Source organism: Gadus chalcogrammus, chromosome 15, assembly GCF_026213295.1.
Source record: "Gadus chalcogrammus isolate NIFS_2021 chromosome 15, NIFS_Gcha_1.0, whole genome shotgun sequence".
Classification (NCBI taxonomy): Eukaryota; Metazoa; Chordata; class Actinopteri; order Gadiformes; family Gadidae; genus Gadus; species Gadus chalcogrammus.
Window position 1 is genome coordinate 19,994,521 of NC_079426.1, and position 22,128 is coordinate 20,016,648.

The window sequence follows — 22,128 nt, forward strand, 5'->3', positions numbered from 1 at the left end:
CCTTTGTCTTGTCCAAACAAGAAAAGTGAAATGAAGAAACTGGTTTTCCCTCTTGGAGTCAGCTCTGACTAGCAGCTGTGAAATTTGAAAAATTCACATAATTGTTTTTATCTGTAACACACACACACACACACACACACACACACACACACACACACACACACACACACACACACACACACACTATACCTGAAAACTTGGCCATTTTGTTGAAGTTTTTTGCAACCAAGCTGAGGTGATTGTTCAAGTCTAACTGTAACTGCAGAATGTTTTTACCACACACACACACACACACACACACACACACACACACACACACACACACACACACACACACACACACACACACACACACACACACACACACACACACACACACACACACACACACACACACGTTATACCTGAAAACTTGGCCATTTTGTTGAATTTGAAATTCAAGTTTTTTGCAACCAAGCAGAGGTGATTGTTCAAGTCTAACTGTAACTGCAGAATGTTTTTACCACACACACACACACACACACACACACACACACACACACACACACACACACACACACACACACACACACACACACAACTTCCCTTTGTCTTTACAAAAAAGTGCCTCATTCATAAGCACCAACATTAAACATTTAGATAATAAATGAGTCACATAGTCATATATGTATTCTTCACATATTTTTATTAGTTTCACAATAGTAAACAATGTCTGAAAAAGTATACAATGCAGAAATGCAGAAAGATAAGATGTTTAAAAGGCAAGAGCCTTTTAAACATCTTATCTTTCTGTAGTCATGCGTTCTTTACTTTACACTTTCCATATTGTGTATACTTGTACATTTGTCTGTTTATTATTAACTGTTACTCTACATGTATTGTCTTTCTTTGTTCATTTCTTGTTTGTAGTGAACTTTTTATTTTCACTCGTTTCACTGTTTCTTGCTCCTTTCTTTGGACCTTTGTCCTTTGAGCACAAGTGGGTATCTCCTTGGTTTGACTTGGGCGAACCGGTCAATGACTTCACCATGGTCTAAGCCACAAAGCGCATCCTTCTCCACTGCCATAATAGCCAAATGATGTAGCCTCTCCTGGCCCATGGTTCTCCTCAGCCAGGTGTGGACACGGCGCAGTACACTGAACGACCGCTCACACGTGCAACTGCTGACAGGTATTGTCAAGGCTGCTTGGACAACTGAGCTCAAGGTTGGGAACATGTCTGGGTGAAGTAGCTTGTAAACACTGCCCATGTCAGAAACGGCACCTTCTCTCTTTCTTCTAGAAAGGAACTGCTTTGCCACCAGGATCTCCTCTTTTTTCAATGACATTTTATAATGTGTTGCAATCAGCTCTAGGGAATCCTCACAGCAATTGTTTACCCATCTCTGTACCTTCGCTTAAAGAAGCACTTTAAACCACCAACTCAACTGCGACAAAGTGACGCTCTTCTTATTACGATTTGTTTGCTGCTATCTGGAGATATTCATCCGTGCCCCGGCCCACTACACAGTGAGCCGTTGAATCAAAACAACATCACAGTGGATGTAAAATGCCACACAACTTTATCTCAGGTAAGCACTCTGTGTAGTGACACGCTGCCGTTTGACCAAGTACAACAAACTAATCAAGTACAACAAACTACCTTTCCTCGTCGCCTCCGCCCGCTGGGCGCTGCTGGGAGTGAGGTGCCTGCCCGGAGTATCGGGGCCGGCGTGGCTGGGGTGTGCTCGGCCGGGACCGGTGGTCCGGGACTGTCCGCTCTGGAAGAGAGCCTGCGTTCTGGCGTGCTGACGGGCAGTGGCGAACTTAGCCCTTTGGGGGCTCCAGGCGAACAGTCATTTGGGGGCCCCTGCATCTACCGGTCTAATGTACCTTATATCGCATAATATATGGCATAATGAGATACTCCATACAAGGGATGAACAGAAGTCACTATCCTTCTTTCATGCAAATGTTAATTATCTATTTAAAAATTGAGAATAACATACAAAACAATAAGATTCGTTATGTTGACACATTACACTGACTGTTAACCTTATGTCATCATTTACCTGAGGGTTTCCAGTAGGTCACAGCAGCTATCTGCTGTGACCTACTGGAAACCACTGCTGGAAACCTACTGATAGCTGCTTCCAGCTATCAGTATTTTTCCTGTGCTCTTCAGACCTTTCATGGTTGATTAGATGCATTGCAAGGTTATTCCAGTCTTGAAATCCTTCCTCACTCAGTTGTTTTTGTTTTCCAAAAAGGCAACAACAAAAGCAAAAAACACGGTCTGCACTTTCACTGTAGACTAACCAAGACCTGTTCACCCTCTCACCATTTTTCATTACTATGTAATAGTATGCTTTTGTGAATCTGCGGCCCTTGGGCCAGAGTGCTGGGTCATCCACAAGAATATGTGTGCACCCGTCCAAGACACAGCAGCTTGGGCCAGAGTGCTGGGTCATCCACAAGAATATGTGTCTCGCAGTCATTGTTATCGTTATTGTCATCAATTTCAATAACCGAAGTGGAAGGAGAGTGAGAAATATTCACTACCAGTTGTGCATCATCTCCGTCAGTTTGTTGACACACGTCATTAGCATCGCTGCTGGCTGAGCCAGAGCCACTTGGAATGAAAGGAGCAGTAACGTGACAGCAAACGACGTTGACGGCTGCTCTTGATCCTCCGACGGTCCCGCTGACACTGGGTGGCTGTAAAAAAGCTGGATAGCTTTGGTAGCTTTGAAAGAAAGTCCTGCCTTTGGTCTTTCTTCTTCTTTTGACCCGCTTTCTTCCTTTTTTGACCCGCTTTCGTACCATCGCTTCATGTTTCACTCGATTTATGTCTCCCTCGATTTCTCTCTTCTCTCTCTTACCGCTTACTGTTTTGAATTTGACATCATTGTGCGCACTACATGGAATAGTCCATGTAGTGCAGACTGAAGGGGGGTGCACACAGAAAGATCGTCAAAACGTGAGTAATCAGACATCCCGATGCTACTATTGTGAAGAGATTTTTATAAAAATTATAAATATGGGGACAAAATATATGCATTGGGGCATTTTGGGGGCCCCACAAACCTTCTATGGGGCCCGGGGCTCCAGGCAAATGCCTGGTTTGCCTAATAGTACGGCCCGCCACTGCTGACGGGCGGCGACCCGTGTCTGTCGGCGAATACGGAGGCGTCGGTCTCTTTCCCTCTCTCGGTGGTGGGCTCGCTTGCGGAGGGAGCGTCGGCGCCGTGGGGTCTTGCTGCGGCTGCGTGGTTGTCCCCAGCGACCGTGGCGAGCGAGGGCAGCACCGAACGCGGACTTTACCACAACAAACAGCGCTGGTCAACAAATACCGCTTACGGAGTTAACCGTGACTCTCGTACTCATCCAGCTGGAGTCAACCCGGTCTTTAAAAAGCACCGCAAATTAAATATTTTCAAAACTCTAAACCAGTCTAAAGTTATTTTGGACCCACAATCCAAGCCTAGAGGTCTTCTAGGGGGGCATTTGAATATCCGCAGTTTGATCTCCAAAATTGACCAAGTCCATCATATTCTCACAGAGTCAAACTTGGATTTTTTATGTCTGTCAGAAACATGGCTTCATAGCAACTCACCATCTGCTGCAACATGTGTACCAGGCTATAAGCTATTCAGACGCGATAGGTCCTATGGGAAAGGAGGTGGGGTGATGATTTACATTAAAGACATCTATCAGTGTAGTCAAATTAAATGGTCATCTGACAATGATCTGGAATGCATTGGTGTAACTGTAACTCTTTCACCTCAAATGTCCTTTGTCCTTGTTGCTTTATACCGCCCACCCTCCTCCAACACTGGATTCTATGAACATCTGAAAATCTTGCTAAAAGAATGTGATTCAAGGAAAGAGCTCATACTGATGGGTGATTTCAATATCAACTGGGAAGATAAGAAAAATAGGAAGGCCCTCAAACAAACTACAGACCATTTTGATCTAACGCAATTGGTTAAAGGGCCTACCAGAATAACAACTTCTTCGAAAACCCAGATTGACCTTATCTTTTGTAACAGACCTGAAAGAGTAATTAAGTCATTTAACTTCATTACTGGACTCTCGGACCACAATCTTACCCTAATATCTAGAAAACTCACAAAGAAACGGTTCCAAAGTGGTGGTACACGGTTTGAGCAATTCAGGATCCCTAAAAATGAGCTAGATCATTTTAAAAGTGCTGTACATCAAACTAATTGGACTAACTTAATGCCAGGGCTAAATGTGGAAGAAGATTGTAGTATATTCACAAATGAAATTGAGAGCATAGTACATCATTTCACAAAAAAATCAAAAGAGGTTGCTACCATGGTTGAATTCTGAAGTACTGAAATTAATGAAGGATAGGGATCTTGCGCTCAAAAGGTTGTTAATGTCAAATCGGGTGAATGACAAACGCATATTTGTTACTTTACGGAATAAGTCCATTAAAGAGATGAGGAAAGCCAAAGCAAATTTCTTTATAAGTATCATTAATGAGGCGAAAGGCAATACAAAATTAATTTGGACCCAGATCCAGAAGCTCATGGGGTCGGATAATCTAAGGCGCAGCAGGCAATTAGAACTAAAAGACAATGGTAACCTGTTGCAAGATCCAGCAGATTTGGCTAAAGTATTCAATGAATACTTTATTGATTCTGTCGCTGAGATCACACAATGTTTCCCTCACACTTGTGTGAATCTCATACCAATTAATATTACTTTGCCCGTTTTTAACATCAATTGCATCACAGACAGTAAAGTTCAAATGCTCGTAAATTCCCTCAAACCCTCCACAACAAAAGATGTTCATGGTATGGACTCAGCCATGCTCAGACATCTTAAAGATGTATTGGCACCCCCCATTACACAGATCATCAATCTGTCAATCTCACAAGGGGTATTTCCAAAGGTTTGGAAGACAGCCGTTGTATCACCTATTTTTTACCCTGCGTTCACACCAAAAGATGCATTTGCTGCCCGAACGCGTTGACGCCTGAGTTTTGCGGCGGGTCAAATCAAGTTTTGCGGCGCGTCAAACTTTTGACGCGCGTCAAAAGTTGAAATATTTCAACTCGAGCAGCATTTGACGCGCCGCAAAATACGTGAACGCGCCCTTCGCCCGTGCCCGACAGCGGGCACGGGCATGCCGCGCCGCAAATCAGATTTTGATGCGCCGCAAATCAAGTTTTGCTGCCCGTTTTCTCGGCAGCAAATGCTGCGGCAGCAAAGCAGCAACGCGTCTCTACATTCACTTTGAATGGGATCACGACGGGCGTCAACTTTTTGCATCTTTTGGTGTGAACGCAGGGTAAGTCAGGCGATTCTCAGGCTATTTGTAATTACAGGCCAATCAGCATCTTGCCCGTGGTGTCCAAGGTCGCAGAGAAGTGGGTAGCAGAACAACTCATTTCCCATTTAAACAACAGCCCCTTTTCACTGCATCCCTTGCAATTTGGTTTTAGAGCCAATCATTCTACAGACACTGCCAACTGCCTCTTAATTGAAAAGGTTAAGTCTATGATGGACAAGGGAGGTACTGTTGGGGCTGTATTCTTAGACCTTAGAAAAGCTTTTGACACAGTAAATCACAACATACTCATTTCCAAACTCTCCTCATTCAATTTCTCCAATAACGCCCTCAAGTGGTCAGAATCCTGCTCTAATCTACTGTTTTGTGCACTTTCCTATAATGTTTAATGTACACTGTGTTTTATTGTCTGCTTATTTTATTGTTGGTTTGCCATTGTCTGTCAATTCATTCTTACTACTATGTTGTTTTTTAATCTTTGTTTATATGCATTTTATTTCTGTAATTTTAAGTTGCCTTTTGAATATCTGGCAGGGGACAACAGACAGTCTGTAATTACAGGCCAATCAGCATCTTGCCCGTGGTGTCCAAGGTCGCAGAGAAGTGGGTAGCAGAACAACTCATTTCCCATTTAAACAACAGCCCCTTTTCACTGCATCCCATGCAATTTGGTTTTAGAGCCAATCATTCTACAGACACTGCCAACTGCCTCTTAATTGAAAAGGTTAAGTCTATGATGGACAAGGGAGGTACTGTTGGGGCTGTATTCTTAGACCTTAGAAAAGCTTTTGACACAGTAAATCACAACGTACTCATTTCCAAACTCTCCTCATTCAATTTCTCCAATAACGCCCTCAAGTGGTCAGAATCCTATTTAATGAACAGAATCCAGTGTGTGAATGTCAGCAATCAAAAATCTTCTGCGCTGGATTCACTAACTGGTGTCCCACAAGGGTCAATACTAGGTCCACTTCTGTTCAGTCTTTATATAAATGACTTGCCCTCTGTGTGCTCTGATGTAGAGATTCAGCTTTATGCTGATGACGCTGTGATTTTTACACATGGCAGCAATAAACTTCAGGCTGCAGCAACACTCACCAATGCATTGAACCGCATCTCAACTTGGCTAATTCAATCATGCCTTCAGCTAAATACATCAAAAACAGTCTGCATGTTTTTTTCCAAAAAGCAATGTAGCACTCCAGACCCAGCCATAATGCTGTCAGGAGTAAAATTACAAGTTGTCTCTGAGTTCAAGTACCTTGGCCTCCTAATCGACTCTCAACTGTCATTCAAATCTCATGTAAAAAAAAGTTGGTCACAGGGTTAAGTTTAACTTATCGAATTTTCGCTTTATTAGAAATTCAATGACAACTGATGCAGCAAAGATTTATATGCATGCCATGATAATTTCACATTTCACATACTGTTTGACCAGCTTCGCACAAGCCAATAAGACAGCACTTTAACCACTTGAAACACTGTATAAACGAACCCTGAAAGTCCTGGACCGGAAGTCAAACACCTACCACCATTGTCTAATTTTAAGAAAGTATAAACTTCTGAGCTGGGAAAACCTAATAAAGTATGCAAATCTTTGCCTTATTTTTAAAATTTTGCACAACAAAGCCCCCCCACCACTTCAACAGTGTATCACTCAGAGGTCAAATACAAACCGGACAACCAGAGGCTCGTCCCGGGGAGACTGTGTAGTACCCTTAAGAAAAAGTGCCTTTAGCCACTCAGCGTTCTCAGTTACAGCGTCGCAGGAATGGAACTCACTACCATCTCATATCAGAGAAATTAGTTCTTACCGTCCCTTTTCAGGACAGCTGAAAATATGGCTTAATGGTCACCAATTATGTACACACTAGGACTGCAATTGCTTCTCCTGCCGACTTCTTGGTAAATGCTGTGTCCTGCTTGCTTGTCTCTTGTGTGCTCCTGTCCTGTGCAGGTCATGTTCTAAGTTAATTGTGCTGCATGTTTGTGTTCTATGCTGCTGAATGTGTTTTTATTGTAGGTGCATTTGTCCTGCTCTAATCTACTGTTTTGTGCACTTTCCTATAATGTTTAATGTACACTGTGTTTTATTGTCTGCTTATGTTATTGTTGGTTTGCCATTGTCTGTCAATTCATTCTTACTACTATGTTGTTTTTTAATCTTTGTTTATATGCATTTTATTTCTGTAATTTTAGGTTGCCTTTTGAATATCTGGCAGGGGACAACAGACAAAAACTAGCCTCTCAGGCTAACTCTGGCTCACTTACATTTTGAATGTTGATTAGTGTGCAATGTCCCTGAACTAAACCAATAAAATAAAATAAATAAACAGAAGAAATCAACGGCCGCTGGTTTGCAAGCTTGAATGCCTCGCATTAGCTCTGCCCCCACATCAGAAAATCTGCTGTTTAGCTCAGTTACCATTCGATCAAGACATGGGTACAACAGAGTTTGTTTCAGCTGGTCTTCTGTGCCCAGATGAGCCCTTGTACCCAAGGTGGACTCTATTGTAAAGTCCTCCATCACCCTCTGCTTGTGCCTGCGACCACTGTGACTCTCACATATGTTGTTGGCATCATAGATGTGTTTTGCTTCATTGTAAAGCTTGTCTGCCATTTCATTGGTTCGGATGGATTTCAGTGTGTCAAGGACTGCATCTTTAAAGAGTGTTGCTTGGGCCAAGTCCACAGAATCCTTCTGAAGGTACAGGTGCAGCCCCTCTGTAGTTCACAGCATACTCCGGAACATGACCAGCAGGTAGACATTTGAAAACCTGGACAGCTTTGACAGTAATCCGACTGCCAGAGGTGTTGCACTCTCTTCCAGACACTTTAAAACAGCTGGCAGATTGTTGAGCATTGCTCTCACAGACTTCACCTGACATGCCCATCGGGTTTTTGACAGCTGGACAAGCTCACTCTTCTTCAAGCCCAGGAGCATCTGGACATCAGAGAATCTCTGATGGTTTACGATTGATACACTGAAGAAACAGTAGACACTCTCCAATGTCTCAAACAGGTCACTGGCTTCTGGAACAGCCCTGTACGTATGGCAGAGAACCAGGTTCAGCTCATGAGCATAGCAGTGTACGTACACTGCTTCTGGGTGTTTCTCACGAAAGCGAGCTTGAACTCCACTTACTGAACCACTCATAACGGAAGCTCCATCATAAGCCTGAGCGACACACAGGAGATCATTAAGGCCATTCGACTCCAATACATTTTCAATTGCGTCAGTGATGCACTGTGCATTCAATCCCTTAAGGGTGACAAGTTCAAGGAGACGCTCTTTGACTCCGCCGTCAGCTGTAACATAGCGCACACAAACAGCAAGCTGTTCAACGTGGCCATCTCTTGCCTCATCAGCCATCACTGCATACATTTTCGATGCCTTGATCTCTTCTACGATGGTTGCAGTCACTTCATCAGCACAACATTCGATCATGCTGTTCTGCGAGGCAGGAGATAGATATGTTGAATGAGAAGGGGCCTGGTAGTTCTGGAGGAAGGGGTCAAAGGTTTCAAGGAGCTTCATTACTTCTAAAAAGTTTCCCTGATTCAGGGAGGAGCTGGTTTCATCATGACCACGGAAAGCAATGCCTTGTTTCCCTAAAAGGCTAGTGACGGCCACAATGCGCCGCAGGTATTCTCTCCTTTCACAAATCTGACTGGAATTTCCAACATTCATTTGGTCGACAACATCGCCTTCTGTTAGCGTAGCTCTGTAATTCTTCCAGGCCAGGATAGATGACTTGTGGACAGCACTTGCCTCATGCTCTCGGTAGCTATCCAAGGCCCTTTTCCAGTTATTAAAGCCCTCAGTGCTGAGGAGCAGGCACGTGCAGAGGGGGGGGCTATGGGTGCCCGAGCCCCTGCCCTTTTCCCTCTGAAGGACCAAAGTGCCCTTTTGAGTGGTCATTTAAATTTTCAATGCTTTGTAAAATTACACATGAACAATTAAACATTAACATGTGAATAAATTATTCGAGAATAAAAATGTCTAAAAGTAATAATCGAGAAGTAAAGTTTGTACTTTGTAGCCTCGTTTACCGGCGCTCAGTGCGCAGCTGCCGCTGGGTGACGTCATAGGCTATCAACGTGACTTTTCACCTTTGCCTGCCTGCGCGATGCGCTTGTTGTTTTAAGAGACGGTACAATGCAGGGTAAGATCACTACAGAGTCAGACACAGACAGTTGTTTCCAAAACCATTAAGTTGATAATGTTAAATAAACTGTAACAGTTATCTCGTTTTGTAGCGTCATTTTGAAGTATAGGCCTATGTTTGCCAGCAAAAGCTTTTCAACAAGCATCGTTTTAACTGACTGTGAAAGTGGCTACCACTCGGTTTATTTTCTATAGCCTACCAGCAAACCTATCTGGGAAACCTTTTGAAATTGCAAAGGGAAAGCATACATTGTTATATTGAATCTGTATAGGCTACTCTGTAGTAACTACGTGGCCACATGACATGGCCAGTGGCGGTGGGTCAATAGAGGGCGCCAGGGCGCTGTCACACCATATTTGTACCGGGTGCCAAATTTGTACCGGGCACGTCATCCCGGTACAGACCCCCCACAGTAACAGACCCCCAGTCTATTACTGTGCCAAACCAAAATTTTTGATCACCAGCCGCCACTGGACATGACAAATCCGTTTCATGTCTCTGACAGTAGTGGTTTTTGCATGTGCCCTTTTTTGAATTTGAGCCCCTGCCCCTCAAAGGGTCGCTGCACGGCCCTGCTGAGGAGGGCATCTTTGCTGGCTCTAGGGTTGTGTTTCCCAAAGAGCTTGCATGAGAAACAGTGTGAAGAGTTTCTGCTCAAAGAATACTCCAGCCAGTCAAAAGATTCAAACCATTTGTACTGGAAAGACCGTTGCTGCTTTCCAAAACTAGTGGATGGGTACTGGTCCCGTCTGGGTTGCTTTGGGCCTGTTTCTCGTGTCCCTAAATCATTCTTTCCTAACAGGTTCCCTGTGCTCCCTGACCCTGAGCCACCTGTATTTCCAAAAAGGGGAAAAAAGCTAAATAAAGCTATGGCCTCCTTCTCCCCCCTTTTTTAAACATGATTAAATAAAACTCTGCTATCCACAACTTGCAATTAATGGGCACTGGCAAGGATGTATACTGGGATACACTGCTGAATATTATACAATTCTGGACTAGAGATATTGGTATAGATACTCCTCACATAGCCTACAGGTACCTGCACTTGCACTTGCACTGTCCTCACTCTGGTCAGCAGCATCACTGGCAGCTGCATCTATGTATGCTGACTCTGCCCTTATCTCTGAAAATTTATAAAAGAATAAATAAAAAAAAGTTAAGCTGTAGCCTACTGTAAACTTAAGATCAATATTCTATCAAATTATTGCATTTAGAAATTTTAATTTCAAACATTATAATTAGGTTACTAAAATATGTTAAATACTACATGTAAGTGGTGTCATTGAGTTGCTCGTCAGTATTGCTTCCTCCTGCTAGTTTGCCTTCATTGGTCTCGAAACCAGGTCCTCTGATTTGCGACCACAATTGACCACCAAATAAACGTGTGTGCTATTAGTTATGCCAAGGACAAAACAACCTATTTTTTGGCGCAAGTGGGAGGTCTTTACCTCTTTTTATACTGAGAGGGAATTCACCAGGTCGACTTTGTTACATAGACACTCTTAACATAGCCTACAGGTACCTGAACTTGCACTCTCCTCCCTTTGGTCTCCTGCATGAACCCTGGCTGCATCCTTATCTGCTATCATACCTGAAAATGAAGGATGTGCCATTTTATGCTTAAAGAGTTCAACAAGAACAAGAACAACAAAAAAACTTTCTATTACCATTACCTCTTTGGCTGCCAACCACTTTTGGAGCAAAAAACATTGAAATCCTTCTTTGTGACATTGTTGTTTGCAGGTCCCAGGGGGTTGGGACTCTACAGCAGATGTCGTTATAATTCTCTGTTAACAAACATAAATGAGTCAGTACACTTATGCAGCCGGTCTCATTCCCTGTTGCCATGAGAATCATGTATTAACATAAATATTTCTAACTGTTATTCTTTTAATTTCATATCATATCTTCATATTATTGTCATCAACTTTCATGTACAAAGCGGTCATTTAGACTACAGACGAAAATAATAGATATAGTAGCAGGCTTAATGCCTCTGGTCCATCACACTACTAGTCATTAACGTTAGCTAGCTAGAGCATTCTAGCTGCAGACAAAGTACATGATATACATTTGCATTCAATTATAACATTATATACATATACCATAAGTAAGGTTTTCAAAACGTTTACAGACATTTTAATTACTGACATATAATAAAGACATTGTGAAATCTAGGGCTTGTGCTCACTACTCACCTGTTGTAAACAGCGAGAGACTGGCTTCTGAAGTGTACTGACGCACTTGTTGCTCTGTTCTCGTGCGGTAAATGAGGGGCGTTCAAGGACCGTCGGAAAGTCGGATTTTTTTTCGATTTTTTTTTTTTTACCAAAAAATTTGATTCCGGGCTAATCAAATTAGATCCGGGGCTTTAGCCCCGAATAAAACAGCCTAGTGACGCCACTGCACACACACACACACACGTTATACCCATACTTGCCAACCCTCCCGATTTTCCCGGGAGACTCCCGATATTCACTATCCTCTCCCGTTTTCCTCCCGCGGTAAAAAATCTCCCGAAATTCTCCTGATTTCTGACAAGATTTCATGTCTCCCACTTTCGTTATCATCACAACAACCTGTTGTTCGGAAAAGGATATTGGTTGAGTGAGCCCGCTGGTCCGTGTACTTTGCGGCCAATGGATTTTCGTTTTGAAATGAGAAAACCAAAATCGGGAAACGAGCTGTTTCCCGATTACCATATAGAGATAGGAAAACAAAAATCCGAAAATGACCCATTTTCCGAATTTTGTTTTGATAATAGAAAACGGAAAACGGTAAAACGACCAGTTATCTGATTTTCTTTGATGTGCTTAAACATTGACATCGGGAATTAAAATACTGCGTGGAAATCTTCTTTCTCAATTTTGCGAAGATTTTGTGTTGTGACCCGGAAGTTCCTCTCACAAGCTTAACCGTTACATTGCATGGAATGGAAATGGAGAGCTTCATATTGTTTCGCGGACCCAAACGGCTGACTATGAAGCAAGAGGACATGTCTGCAGACAAAATTTGCAGGATTTTTCAGGTGATGTTACTTTTCAACTTATAATTGACACTTTTATCCATTGCAAAAAAAATGCTCACACAGTTCACAGCGCCTTAGCTTGGTGGCATGTCATTCTACGACAGGTAGAATGAGTTAATGTTAGCATAGCCGCGGCTATTTTTTGAGCGCAAAATAGTTTTTTGACTTCCCACATGCAATTTTACAAACGGTAACATTAACATTTTGATTTTAACAATAACTCATTTGTTGGAGAGACTAGTGATGTACTAGTAGTGGTAATAATACTAGTTGACATGACATAACTGTTTAGGGATGTTCTCTCAACTAGATTGATTAGTTAGCATAGTTCGCTAAATATCTAACTGCCAGGGCTCGCAAATATCTAGCCACTCCTTCATCCACAATGCCGTGTGAAAGACGTTGTTGTCACTTGTCAGTCACAGGACACATGGTGCTAAAGAAGCCGTCAGCTTTACTATCAGGGAATGTGAACAAGGTAGTTTGCCACACCAGCTGGCGAAAGGAAGACTATATTGTGTCATGGTGTGGTCAATGGTTGTTTGACAATAAAGAGACATTTTCAACCATCCACTGGCTAAGAAGCCCAAATCATTTCTGTTTGATTTGAAAAGATAAGAAACATTTGTATTCAACCAAACAATAGCTAAAAAGCCCGAATTCTTTTTGGGATGATGATATATTAATGTTCCATATGGAAAAGCAAAGAGAACTGCTAAAGACTTGGCGCTCTGAGATTCTTCTGAACAAACTTCTGAAGAGTGCGTTACAAATAAAATGAATTATTATTAAAGAACTGCTGAGTTGCAGCACCATTGTTTTAGTTTTTCATTAATGAAAAAAGAAAACATGTTAAATGTATATATCCGTCTTTTGTCATGATTAATATACAGAGAAAATCGGTAATATGTGATAAATCATGATTAATCCACAGATTAATCCACACTTTTTATCATTTCACAGCCCTAATGTATATATGAATTGTTTTAAGTATGTTGACCTGTGATGTATATTTGTTATGGAAACACGGGATTAGTAGTATTTGTACTATTTAATTACAATGTTTTTTAATCCTTTATGGTATTTTTCATTTAATTCTATTAAACAGGTCAGTTGCAGCAGTCTTTATATCACGGACGACTCCAACACGGCAATATTTCCAGAGCCAGCAGGCCATTTTTCAATAATTAATCTGACTAATCGCAGTCATTATGAGGTCCACGGCGATGCAGAGCACCTTCCACCCGCTGCTGGTGCCCCTGCTTTTGGGTTCATGCGCCGACCCTCACCGGCTTCTGCTTCTGCCACATCTTTTTCTGCGTCTGGTTTTTCCACTGAAACACCACCACCACCACCACGAGCTGGAACTCCACGAGCTAGTGGAGCTAGCTTGTTCCAGGGAAGATCATTCCAAAGGTTACTTGTTAAATATGTAACTTGTTAAATATGTAACTGATCTCTGCTGCTAAAATCTCGTCCTATAATATATAAATATCATTTTAGGCCCATAGGTGTGATTTTAAGACGGTCTGATTTATCCCCAGGTCAATCCATCTGGCAGAAATTGTTAATGAGAAACTCAGTCCTTCCAGGACAGTAGTTGTGCGCTTTTTGGAAGCTGAGGCCTGCGTTGAACGAATTTCGGCCAAAGTTCAAGATGCCGTGGGCTCTGATGAGCCTATTACCTTGACGGACACCCAAGGAAACGAAATAATGGACTCTGAGGGCACAAGAAGTAAGTTGTATGATCAGAAACTTGCTTCTAATTTGTGGTTTCTAATAAACCTTAATGTTGATTTTAAAGGAGTCATTGATTGCAAAAAAACAAATTTACCTTGTCACAGTTGATTAACGACAGTTCAGTGGGTAAAATGTACATACAATGAACCCTTAAAGTCCATTGACACTTCTTTCATATGCAAATCTCACAATTTGAAACCGGTAGGTATGTAAAGCAGGATTTGCTAAGAAGATGTAGCTGAAAAGGTGCTGTTCTGACCCTTTGTTCATTACAACCGCAAGCTGTAGTATTATGTTGTTGCTAACGTATCCTCCCTGTTTCTATTATCGGTAGATGTGATGGTTTAGTTTATTGGCAATGTGGCTAACGTTATTTCATGTCCCTGACTGTGTTTCATTCAAATAAATAACACGTGTTTGTTTACAGCCCAACCAATGTTACATACCCTATTCGGAGACCGTAAGGAACCGTGTGAAATACCCCCAAAAAGTCAATGACCCCTTTTAAAAACAAGTGAAGTTAATGTTTTCTGACTTCTTAGGTTCCCAGTTCTGGAAACAGAACTCAAGAAAAATATATGCTGTGCCTGAAAGTGACTTTGTGGAGTTTCAGAATGGGAGAAGAGCTAAAACAAGGTAATACAACATTTGATCTGTAGGCAAATTCATATATGAACTAAAACTTCCTGAAGGAAATACCAGTGTAATGCAAAAGTTAAGAAAGGAAAAAGAAAGTAGAGTGGAAGAATAATTATTATTTGAACTTAATTTGGTCTGCTTTTTTGAGTGATGATCATGAATGAAGTCATTATGATTCAATTATATGACAACAATGTCTCATAGGTTGACGCTTTTACAGAGTAAATTAAGATTTATAAAATATTCAGAAAGATATTCAAACATTTGTTCATATGCACCATTTGAAAAAAATCTTTAATCCTTTCTTTTCTGTTCATACATTTAAGTCGAAGGGATGGAGATTCAAGCCTGCAGGAGGTCCTTGGACGTGTTGACCAGCTGAAGCAAGCCGCCGGGAGTCTCCAAGAGGTCACTAATTCAATCAACCAGCTGTCTCAGCTGGCCAAGTCTCAAAAGGAGGAGATAATGGCAAATGTCGGTTTGCAGCCCTTAAAGGAAGCCTTTGCATGTCTTGTGTGTAAAGGTACGTGTAAGATATGTAACAGTAGGTCATTCTACAGTACAAAACATAGCCGCCTGCCACCCTCAAGCACTGCGCTGACCAGCTGTCACGGGTGTTCATCGCCATCTTCAACATTCACTCTGCGATAAAACACACTTCTGATTGCTTAGTTAATTTCCTTCTATATTGCAACTAACAATTAAATGTTATTTTCTGCATCAATTTATAATATATATTTTTTTAACCTTGCAGCTGTAATGGCAGATCCCATGTTCGCCACATGCTGTGAATCGATAATTGGATGTCGTACCTGTGTGGAGCTGTGGTTAGTCACATCAGACCACTGCTTGAAATGCAGGGCAGGAGACTTTGAAAATAAAATACATGAAGTGAAGGGTCTCTCTGCTGCCTTGTCACTTTTCAAGGAGAGAGAAATTGATTTGATTTGATAGATAATTGTTTGTTATTGTTTGTTATGTTTACATTACTGGAACTACCTCAGTTTGTTTGTTGGATGTTATTATGGGTACATGACCAGAAAGATGTTGTTTGTTGTAATGTTTATATTGTGTGTGACCGTTTTAAAAAAAAAGAAAAGAAAAAAGACAACTTCCACTTTATCATTGTTGTAATAAAATGTTATTTTTGGTATACTGCTTCTTCATTGACCATTGCAGGTCACTGTGTAACAGGTCGCACATGTCTTGAGGTGATATCAATCAGAGACCTCACTGCATTTTTAAAAGGGCCATAGTTATGGTTAACCACATTTTGGAAGAGGGATAGCAAATCAAAGAGAGAACCAAACTCAGTTTCAGTCCATTGTTGGGCTTCTTCAGAGGGGAAAGGATCACTTCCAAAAATGGATTCTCTTTTCAAGGCTGATCCCATTTCCTGCTGATACAGGTCAGCTGCAACTGCACCGACTGGCAGAAGGTCCTCAGAAAGTTTTGCAGGACACCCTTCTTTAGCCAGTTCGTTTGGTATTCCCCTTCCTGCAAGACAGTAAAGTGAGTAGTGAGATTAAAGGGGTTACACTTGTGGGGAGGTAATCATTTTGCCAATGATGTTTTGACTTGTTATTTTAGTTGTCTTTCACAGCATATTGGAGTTGACAATAATGACAGCTTCATTCAGATGGGGGTCATTCCTACAAAATTCACCCAATGTAAATGCCCTCAAATTAAAGATGAATGTCTGTGCTTTGAGCATGTATTCATTTACATTCAACTCCAAACCTGTAGAAGTCATCTAAAAAAGCAAGAACATGGTCAACGTCCAAAAAACTTGATTCTAACTAATAACATGTTTTACTAATTGAATCTGCCCCTCTACAGAAAGTACTGGATTTGCAGTGTTGCAATTTGAGCTACACATTTGTGAATCCATTTCAGATTGAACTCTACAATAGAACATCAAAATTAATTTACACTGCTTTATTAGCAAGTTATGCCTGTAATACCGCCAGTAAAATGAAATTAATCATACCTGGGATCCTGTGTGCATTCCATGCCTGTACGACATTTGTGATGCCAATCCTAGCCAGCTGGCATGTCAGGTTTGACACACAATACCTGGATGTGTTGTCCTCCATGTCCAGTTCCTCCTGGTCCACCAGCTGTACCAGAGCTGTCTTCAAAGGGTAGTTGACTCGAGCATTCACCTCCGACCACATTCTCTCTATCACATGGTTCTGTGCAGGTTATAAGGATAGTGTCAGTCTGCCTGCCCTCATTAGAAATACGCCTCAATGGCAAGAAACCAGGATTAATTTTTAACAACACATTTATTTTACCCTTGTAGAAGGTGTCTGAAGGTAGGGCTGCCTTTGAGTATTGTGTCGATGTTCTGCCAGTTTTTCCTGGATGAATAAAGCCAGATAGAATTCTTTCCCACAGTCAACTCTGACCTGGTCCCATATTCCATAGGAAAGAACAGCAGGCCTGAAGATAAATCACCGACAAACGTAAAATATACATAAACAGCATCAGTCTCTTAGCCATGGCCAGCTAAAGTGACAATTACATTTTTTTGTCAAAATTGGAATGATATCAATAATAGTAAAACTGGAAAATTAACTAAGAAACTGGAAGAGGGAAAAAGTTTTTTGTTTTTTCCAAATTAATTATTTCCATATTACAAATCTAGGTTTTAACCTTTTTTAATGTACTTGTTCAAGTCTGGGTCCTCCTAAGGAGACAACTTTGGGTTCCACCTTACAAAGTCTGTGAAGTTAATTTACCGGTACACTTCCTCATAAATCACGATGTTGTTCTTTATTGGCATGGTGGAGTGACCGACCACCTTCTTGCTGAAACCATCGATAGCCATAACATGAGTCACTCCAAACATAACAAGCTTCTCATTCTGATCTACATGCAGCTTGTGACCCATGTATTCTGCATTGTAGGGTATGGGGTTCAGATTCCGGGCACCCTAAAATATAAGAATTCCATTATAATAAAAACTCAATAATCTTTCATTCGTATGATTAGAATCTCAACACGTATGTTCTATTGAAATGTAGAAAACACAATGCTATTTGACCTTACCTGCTGTCTTGCAATGTGGTAGGGTTGATGAATACTTCTCAACACATTGCCCACTCTGCCTTCAGAAGCTTTAACCCCTTTTGCGGATAGATATCCAGTCATCATTTTTCGACCAAAAGACGATCCAGTCTGGGGGGGTGGGGGTGTAGGTATGATGTTTAGCATACATAATATATATACATATTATAAAACAATTGGGTTCTATCGAGTTATTAAGCCGTTTCTGATTGGACGAGAGACGTTCCATGAGTTGGAATATCCCAGGACATCCCAACTCGGACTTTCACAGCTAATAATAAATCACTCTGCGATGAAACATTCTAAAGCGCGCTGATGATAACTGTTAGTTCTTGTAATTCCAAACCAAGACGTTGACTGGAACTATTTTTTGTTGCGGAGAAACAATGGTGAAATTAACATTTTTTAAATCAATAACTTCGTGTTGAAATGTTAATTGGTTGAATATAAAATTGTTTTATAAAAGCAATATAGTACTCGTGCGAGTGGGGTAGGTAAGGGATATTGTTACCTGCTGTTACCTACGGCCGAACACCACCAGTGGGAATATCCCTTACCTACCCCACTCGCAGCCTACTATATTGCTTAAATATATATATTTAATTATAAATAGTAAATCATCTTAGTTTAAATTTAAGATTAAGACGTGCATTTTTTAAAAATACAGAAATATTTCCTGTTGATTAACAACCAACGTGTTTATGAATTAAATCCAAAAATTGCATTAGCACCAGTCAGATGCCCGACTTTGCATATAACTGTGGTCAGCTTTTTATGTAAGAGTAGCATTCCTTTGTATGCTTAACAAAAGCGGTAATCGTGAAAGGCGGATGATAAAAAAAAACCTACCTCGAGAATACCTTCAGCGACTTCAACTTCAAGTTGACTATCAGGGCAGAAGTCCCTGACAAGCCCCTGCTCAGCACACCACCTCCGCACATTCCTCTCGGAAAACCCCCGTGTAGTTCCAAACTGGGTGCATAACGCAGTGGCGATATCCCCACAGGACATTCCATTATTTCGGTGTTCTGAAATAAAACCTGCATATTCGTGCAATGCCATTTTGAGGTGCGTCTCAAGGATGTCTGGCTCCAAATTAAATACACCGCCAACTACTGATAGCTTGGCTCCAAATTAAATACACCGCGCGCCAACTACTGATAGCTTCCGGGTCACAACACAAAAATATTCGCAAAATTGAGAAAGAAGATTTCCACGCAGTATTTTAATTCCCGATGTCCATGTTTAAGCACATCAAAGAAAATCAGATAACTGGTCGTTTTACCGTTTTCCGTTTTCTATTATCAAAACAAAATTCGGAAAATGGGTCATTTTCGGATTTTTGTTTTCCTATCTCTATATGGTAATCGGGAAACAGCTCGTTTCCCGATTTTGGTTTTCTCATTTCAAAACGAAAATCCATTGGCCGCAAAGTACACGGACCCCCGCTGTTACCATGGAGACGTTTGCCACCGCTCCGCGGTAACAGCGGGCTCGACCAATCAGAGACGTCTCTCTGACACTACTCGTAGTACTCCTGGTATTATTTCTTATGTTATTCTACCCGCACTACTGAATAAACCTCAGTATTAGTAGCAGTATAAGTATAAACCGAGTATTTAAAGTATAGTATAGTAGTATAAACCGAGTATTTAAAAAGACAACAAAGAACGAAGACGAGAAAATGGAGCTGAAAAGAAAAAAATACATTTGTAAATTCAATGAAGAATGGAAATCTGAGTTTGCTTTTCTCACTACAAGTTTTAAAGGTACTGGCCATGCCCTTTGTAAAGTTTCCTGGGTAGATTTTTCCGTGGAGCACGGCGGTCGGACAGATATAAAACACCATGCCAATACAGACAAACACAAGAAGGCAGTAGCTGCTTCACAGTCTCAGCCAAGCATCGTTGGTTTGCTGGGGAAAGGGAGACCAGGCAATGTTGGTGGCAAAGAATAATATTCCTCTGAACTTTACTGACGAAATAAATAAGTCAGTAAGGGACATGTTTCCTGACTCGGATGTGGCAAAGAAGTATGCCTGTGGGAGGACCAAAGCCACACAGATAGTGAAAGGTAAGCCATTAACATACCCTTAGAAACATATAAACATTTATTTTTTCGTAATGAAAATGATAAAAACAATCCATGTAAGGATAATGTTCCAAGCTTTCTATGGGATAGGCTAATTTCACAGCCCATTTGCAGTGATGGTAAGAGTTTGAAAAACTGTATTTTTACTTAACAGGTGCCATTGCCCCAGAACTAGACAATGAAGTCTCACGTCTGTGCCAAAACCCCTTTGGTCTACTGTGTGATGAGGGCACAACCAGGAGCGCTGAGAAGGAATTTGTTATGTTGGCCAGAGTTTTTGACGAACAGACTGGAGAGGTAGTTACTAGGTTCCTGCACATGCCAGTGTGTAATATAGGCACTGCAGAGAACCTGTTCAGGCCCCTGGAAACAGTGCTAAGGTAAATAAATAAAAAATCCCTACTGTCCATATAAATGACAATACTCTTTAAAGGTTGACAACTGACTTGTAAGTTTGTGTTTTGATTTTTAGCGAGAGAAACATTGAATGGCAAAAAGTGGTGGCTTTCAATAGTGACAACGCCAGTGTCATGAAGGGGAGGCACAACTCTGTGGCCAGCAGGATTAAGGCAGTTCAACCAGGCCTTATCGACGTTGGCTGTATATGTCATCTGGTGCAGCTGGCAACAGTTGAAGCTCTCCGCCAGCCAATTGAAGAGGTCCTGAGCAGCATATATGCTCATTTTGACATCAGGTAAGAAAATCCATATCTACTAATGAGGGTGTTGTGTTGTCTCTGTGGTACAGGTAGACCGATATTGGATGTAATTTTGGTCTCCTTAGATAAGACTTTTTAACCATTCTCCTATTTTTTCCTTTATTTGACCTCAACTTTAGTGCCAAACGATGTGAAATATATAAAGAGTTTGTGGAGTTCACAGACTCAGAAAATTTGAAGCTGCTAAGGTACTGTGCAACAAGGTGGCTCAGCCTGCTGACCTGCATCAAGCGAGTCCTGAATCAGTGGAATGCGCTGCAAGCGTATTTCGAGAGTCATGAGGAAGTGGAAAAGCCTGGCAAGGTTAAGATGCTGGCAGGGCATTTAGCCAGCAAGAAGACCAAGTTCTTCTTCCTTTTCCTCTCCCAAGCGTTGAAACCACTGGCTGATTTCAATGTTGCATTTCAGGTGAGTCTCATAAGAATTGATTATTCAGTTAATCACCAACTATTTTGATAACCAATGCATTGGTATAAGTAATGGAAATGGAAATGGTTTCTATACTCCTGAGTGTAAACTGAATATATTTGGTTTGTGAGCAGTGCAAGTCATTTGGGGCTTTGGGAAACACTGATGCATGTTTTGACATTGATATTTGACCTAATTGTAGGCAGCTCTAATCATGAGATACGTGTTGACTCTTATCACCAGTTAATCTACATATTGCTAGTAAGAATTGTAGATAACTTAAAGGATGTGATATTCAGAATCATGTTATTAACTCCACCCTCTGCTCACTCCTGTCCTGCAAACTAAATTTTCCAGGACAGGCCCACACCTACGTTCCCTCAAGGAAGGTGTTACAGGCTGCAAAGCATTGCACTTTCAACTACAATAAGCATTGACCTACATGTAGCAGTTTACATGATGTAGTACTTTGTAGTTTTGTTTAGGGTTAGGGAAATTAAATCTATTGATATGTAATAATATGAAATGTAATAATATGCAATAATAATATGAAATGAAATGTAATGACATGAAATGTAAATTAAATGAAAGTATTCAACATAAATTTGAGGTTTCAATTTACTTATTTTTTAGTTTGTTTTATTATTTTAAAGTCACCAGAATGCGGGAAACAATGTCTTTAAAGCTGGAAATTTCCTGGGGGAGGACCCCCAGACCCCGCGCTTTAGTTTGGGAATTCTCCCTATTTTCGAAGTCTCAAGGTTGGCAAGTATGGTTATACCTGAAAACTTTGCCATTTTGTTTAATTTGTAACTGAAACTTTGTAATTGAAACTGAACAGAGAATACATTTCTCTTAAAGGAGCCTTTCACCGGTGGAGGCATGAATATGTATTGAAATTGGGTCCTATATGTAGTCGAATAAGAAAATAAAATTCTAATTTGGTGCAGTCTTCACCGAG

At 41.1% G+C, this 22,128-nt stretch overlaps 1 protein-coding gene and 1 long non-coding RNA gene across 8 annotated transcripts; one reads left to right on the top strand and one right to left on the bottom strand.

The window, feature by feature from the left end:
* Positions 1-791: 791 nt before the first annotated feature.
* LOC130404648 (zinc finger MYM-type protein 1-like) lies at positions 792-12,084 on the bottom strand. Of its 4 annotated transcripts, XM_056609501.1 has the most exons (3): positions 11,145-12,084; positions 10,994-11,062; positions 792-10,594 (listed from the first exon to the last, which is right to left on the bottom strand). In XM_056609501.1, exon 3 carries the CDS (start codon positions 9,222-9,224, stop codon positions 8,034-8,036), a length of 1,191 nt encoding a protein of 396 aa, XP_056465476.1. In that variant the 5' UTR covers positions 9,225-10,594; positions 10,994-11,062; positions 11,145-12,084; the 3' UTR covers positions 792-8,033. The 4 variants fall into 4 exon arrangements, with proteins under 4 accessions (XP_056465476.1, XP_056465474.1, XP_056465475.1 ...); XM_056609499.1 differs by having other exon boundaries at positions 792-11,258; positions 11,670-12,084; XM_056609500.1 differs by having other exon boundaries at positions 10,994-12,084.
* Positions 12,085-12,095: 11 nt separating this feature from the next.
* Positions 12,096-19,388, top strand: LOC130404649 (uncharacterized). Of its 4 annotated transcripts, none has more exons than XR_008904249.1 (4): positions 12,096-12,499; positions 13,608-14,234; positions 14,667-15,401; positions 15,633-19,388. It is a non-coding gene; the product is annotated as an uncharacterized LOC130404649 (long non-coding RNA). The 4 variants fall into 4 exon arrangements; XR_008904247.1 differs by lacking the exon at positions 12,096-12,499 and having other exon boundaries at positions 13,481-14,234; positions 14,667-14,875; positions 15,205-15,401; XR_008904248.1 differs by lacking the exon at positions 12,096-12,499 and having other exon boundaries at positions 13,481-13,915; positions 14,044-14,234.
* Positions 19,389-22,128: the final 2,740 nt, after the last annotated feature.

Coding starts and splice junctions, on each gene's coding strand:
- LOC130404648 (XM_056609499.1), bottom strand. CDS start 9,224: ATGACCACTCAAAAGGGCACTTTGGTCCTTCAGAGGGAAAAGGGCAGG.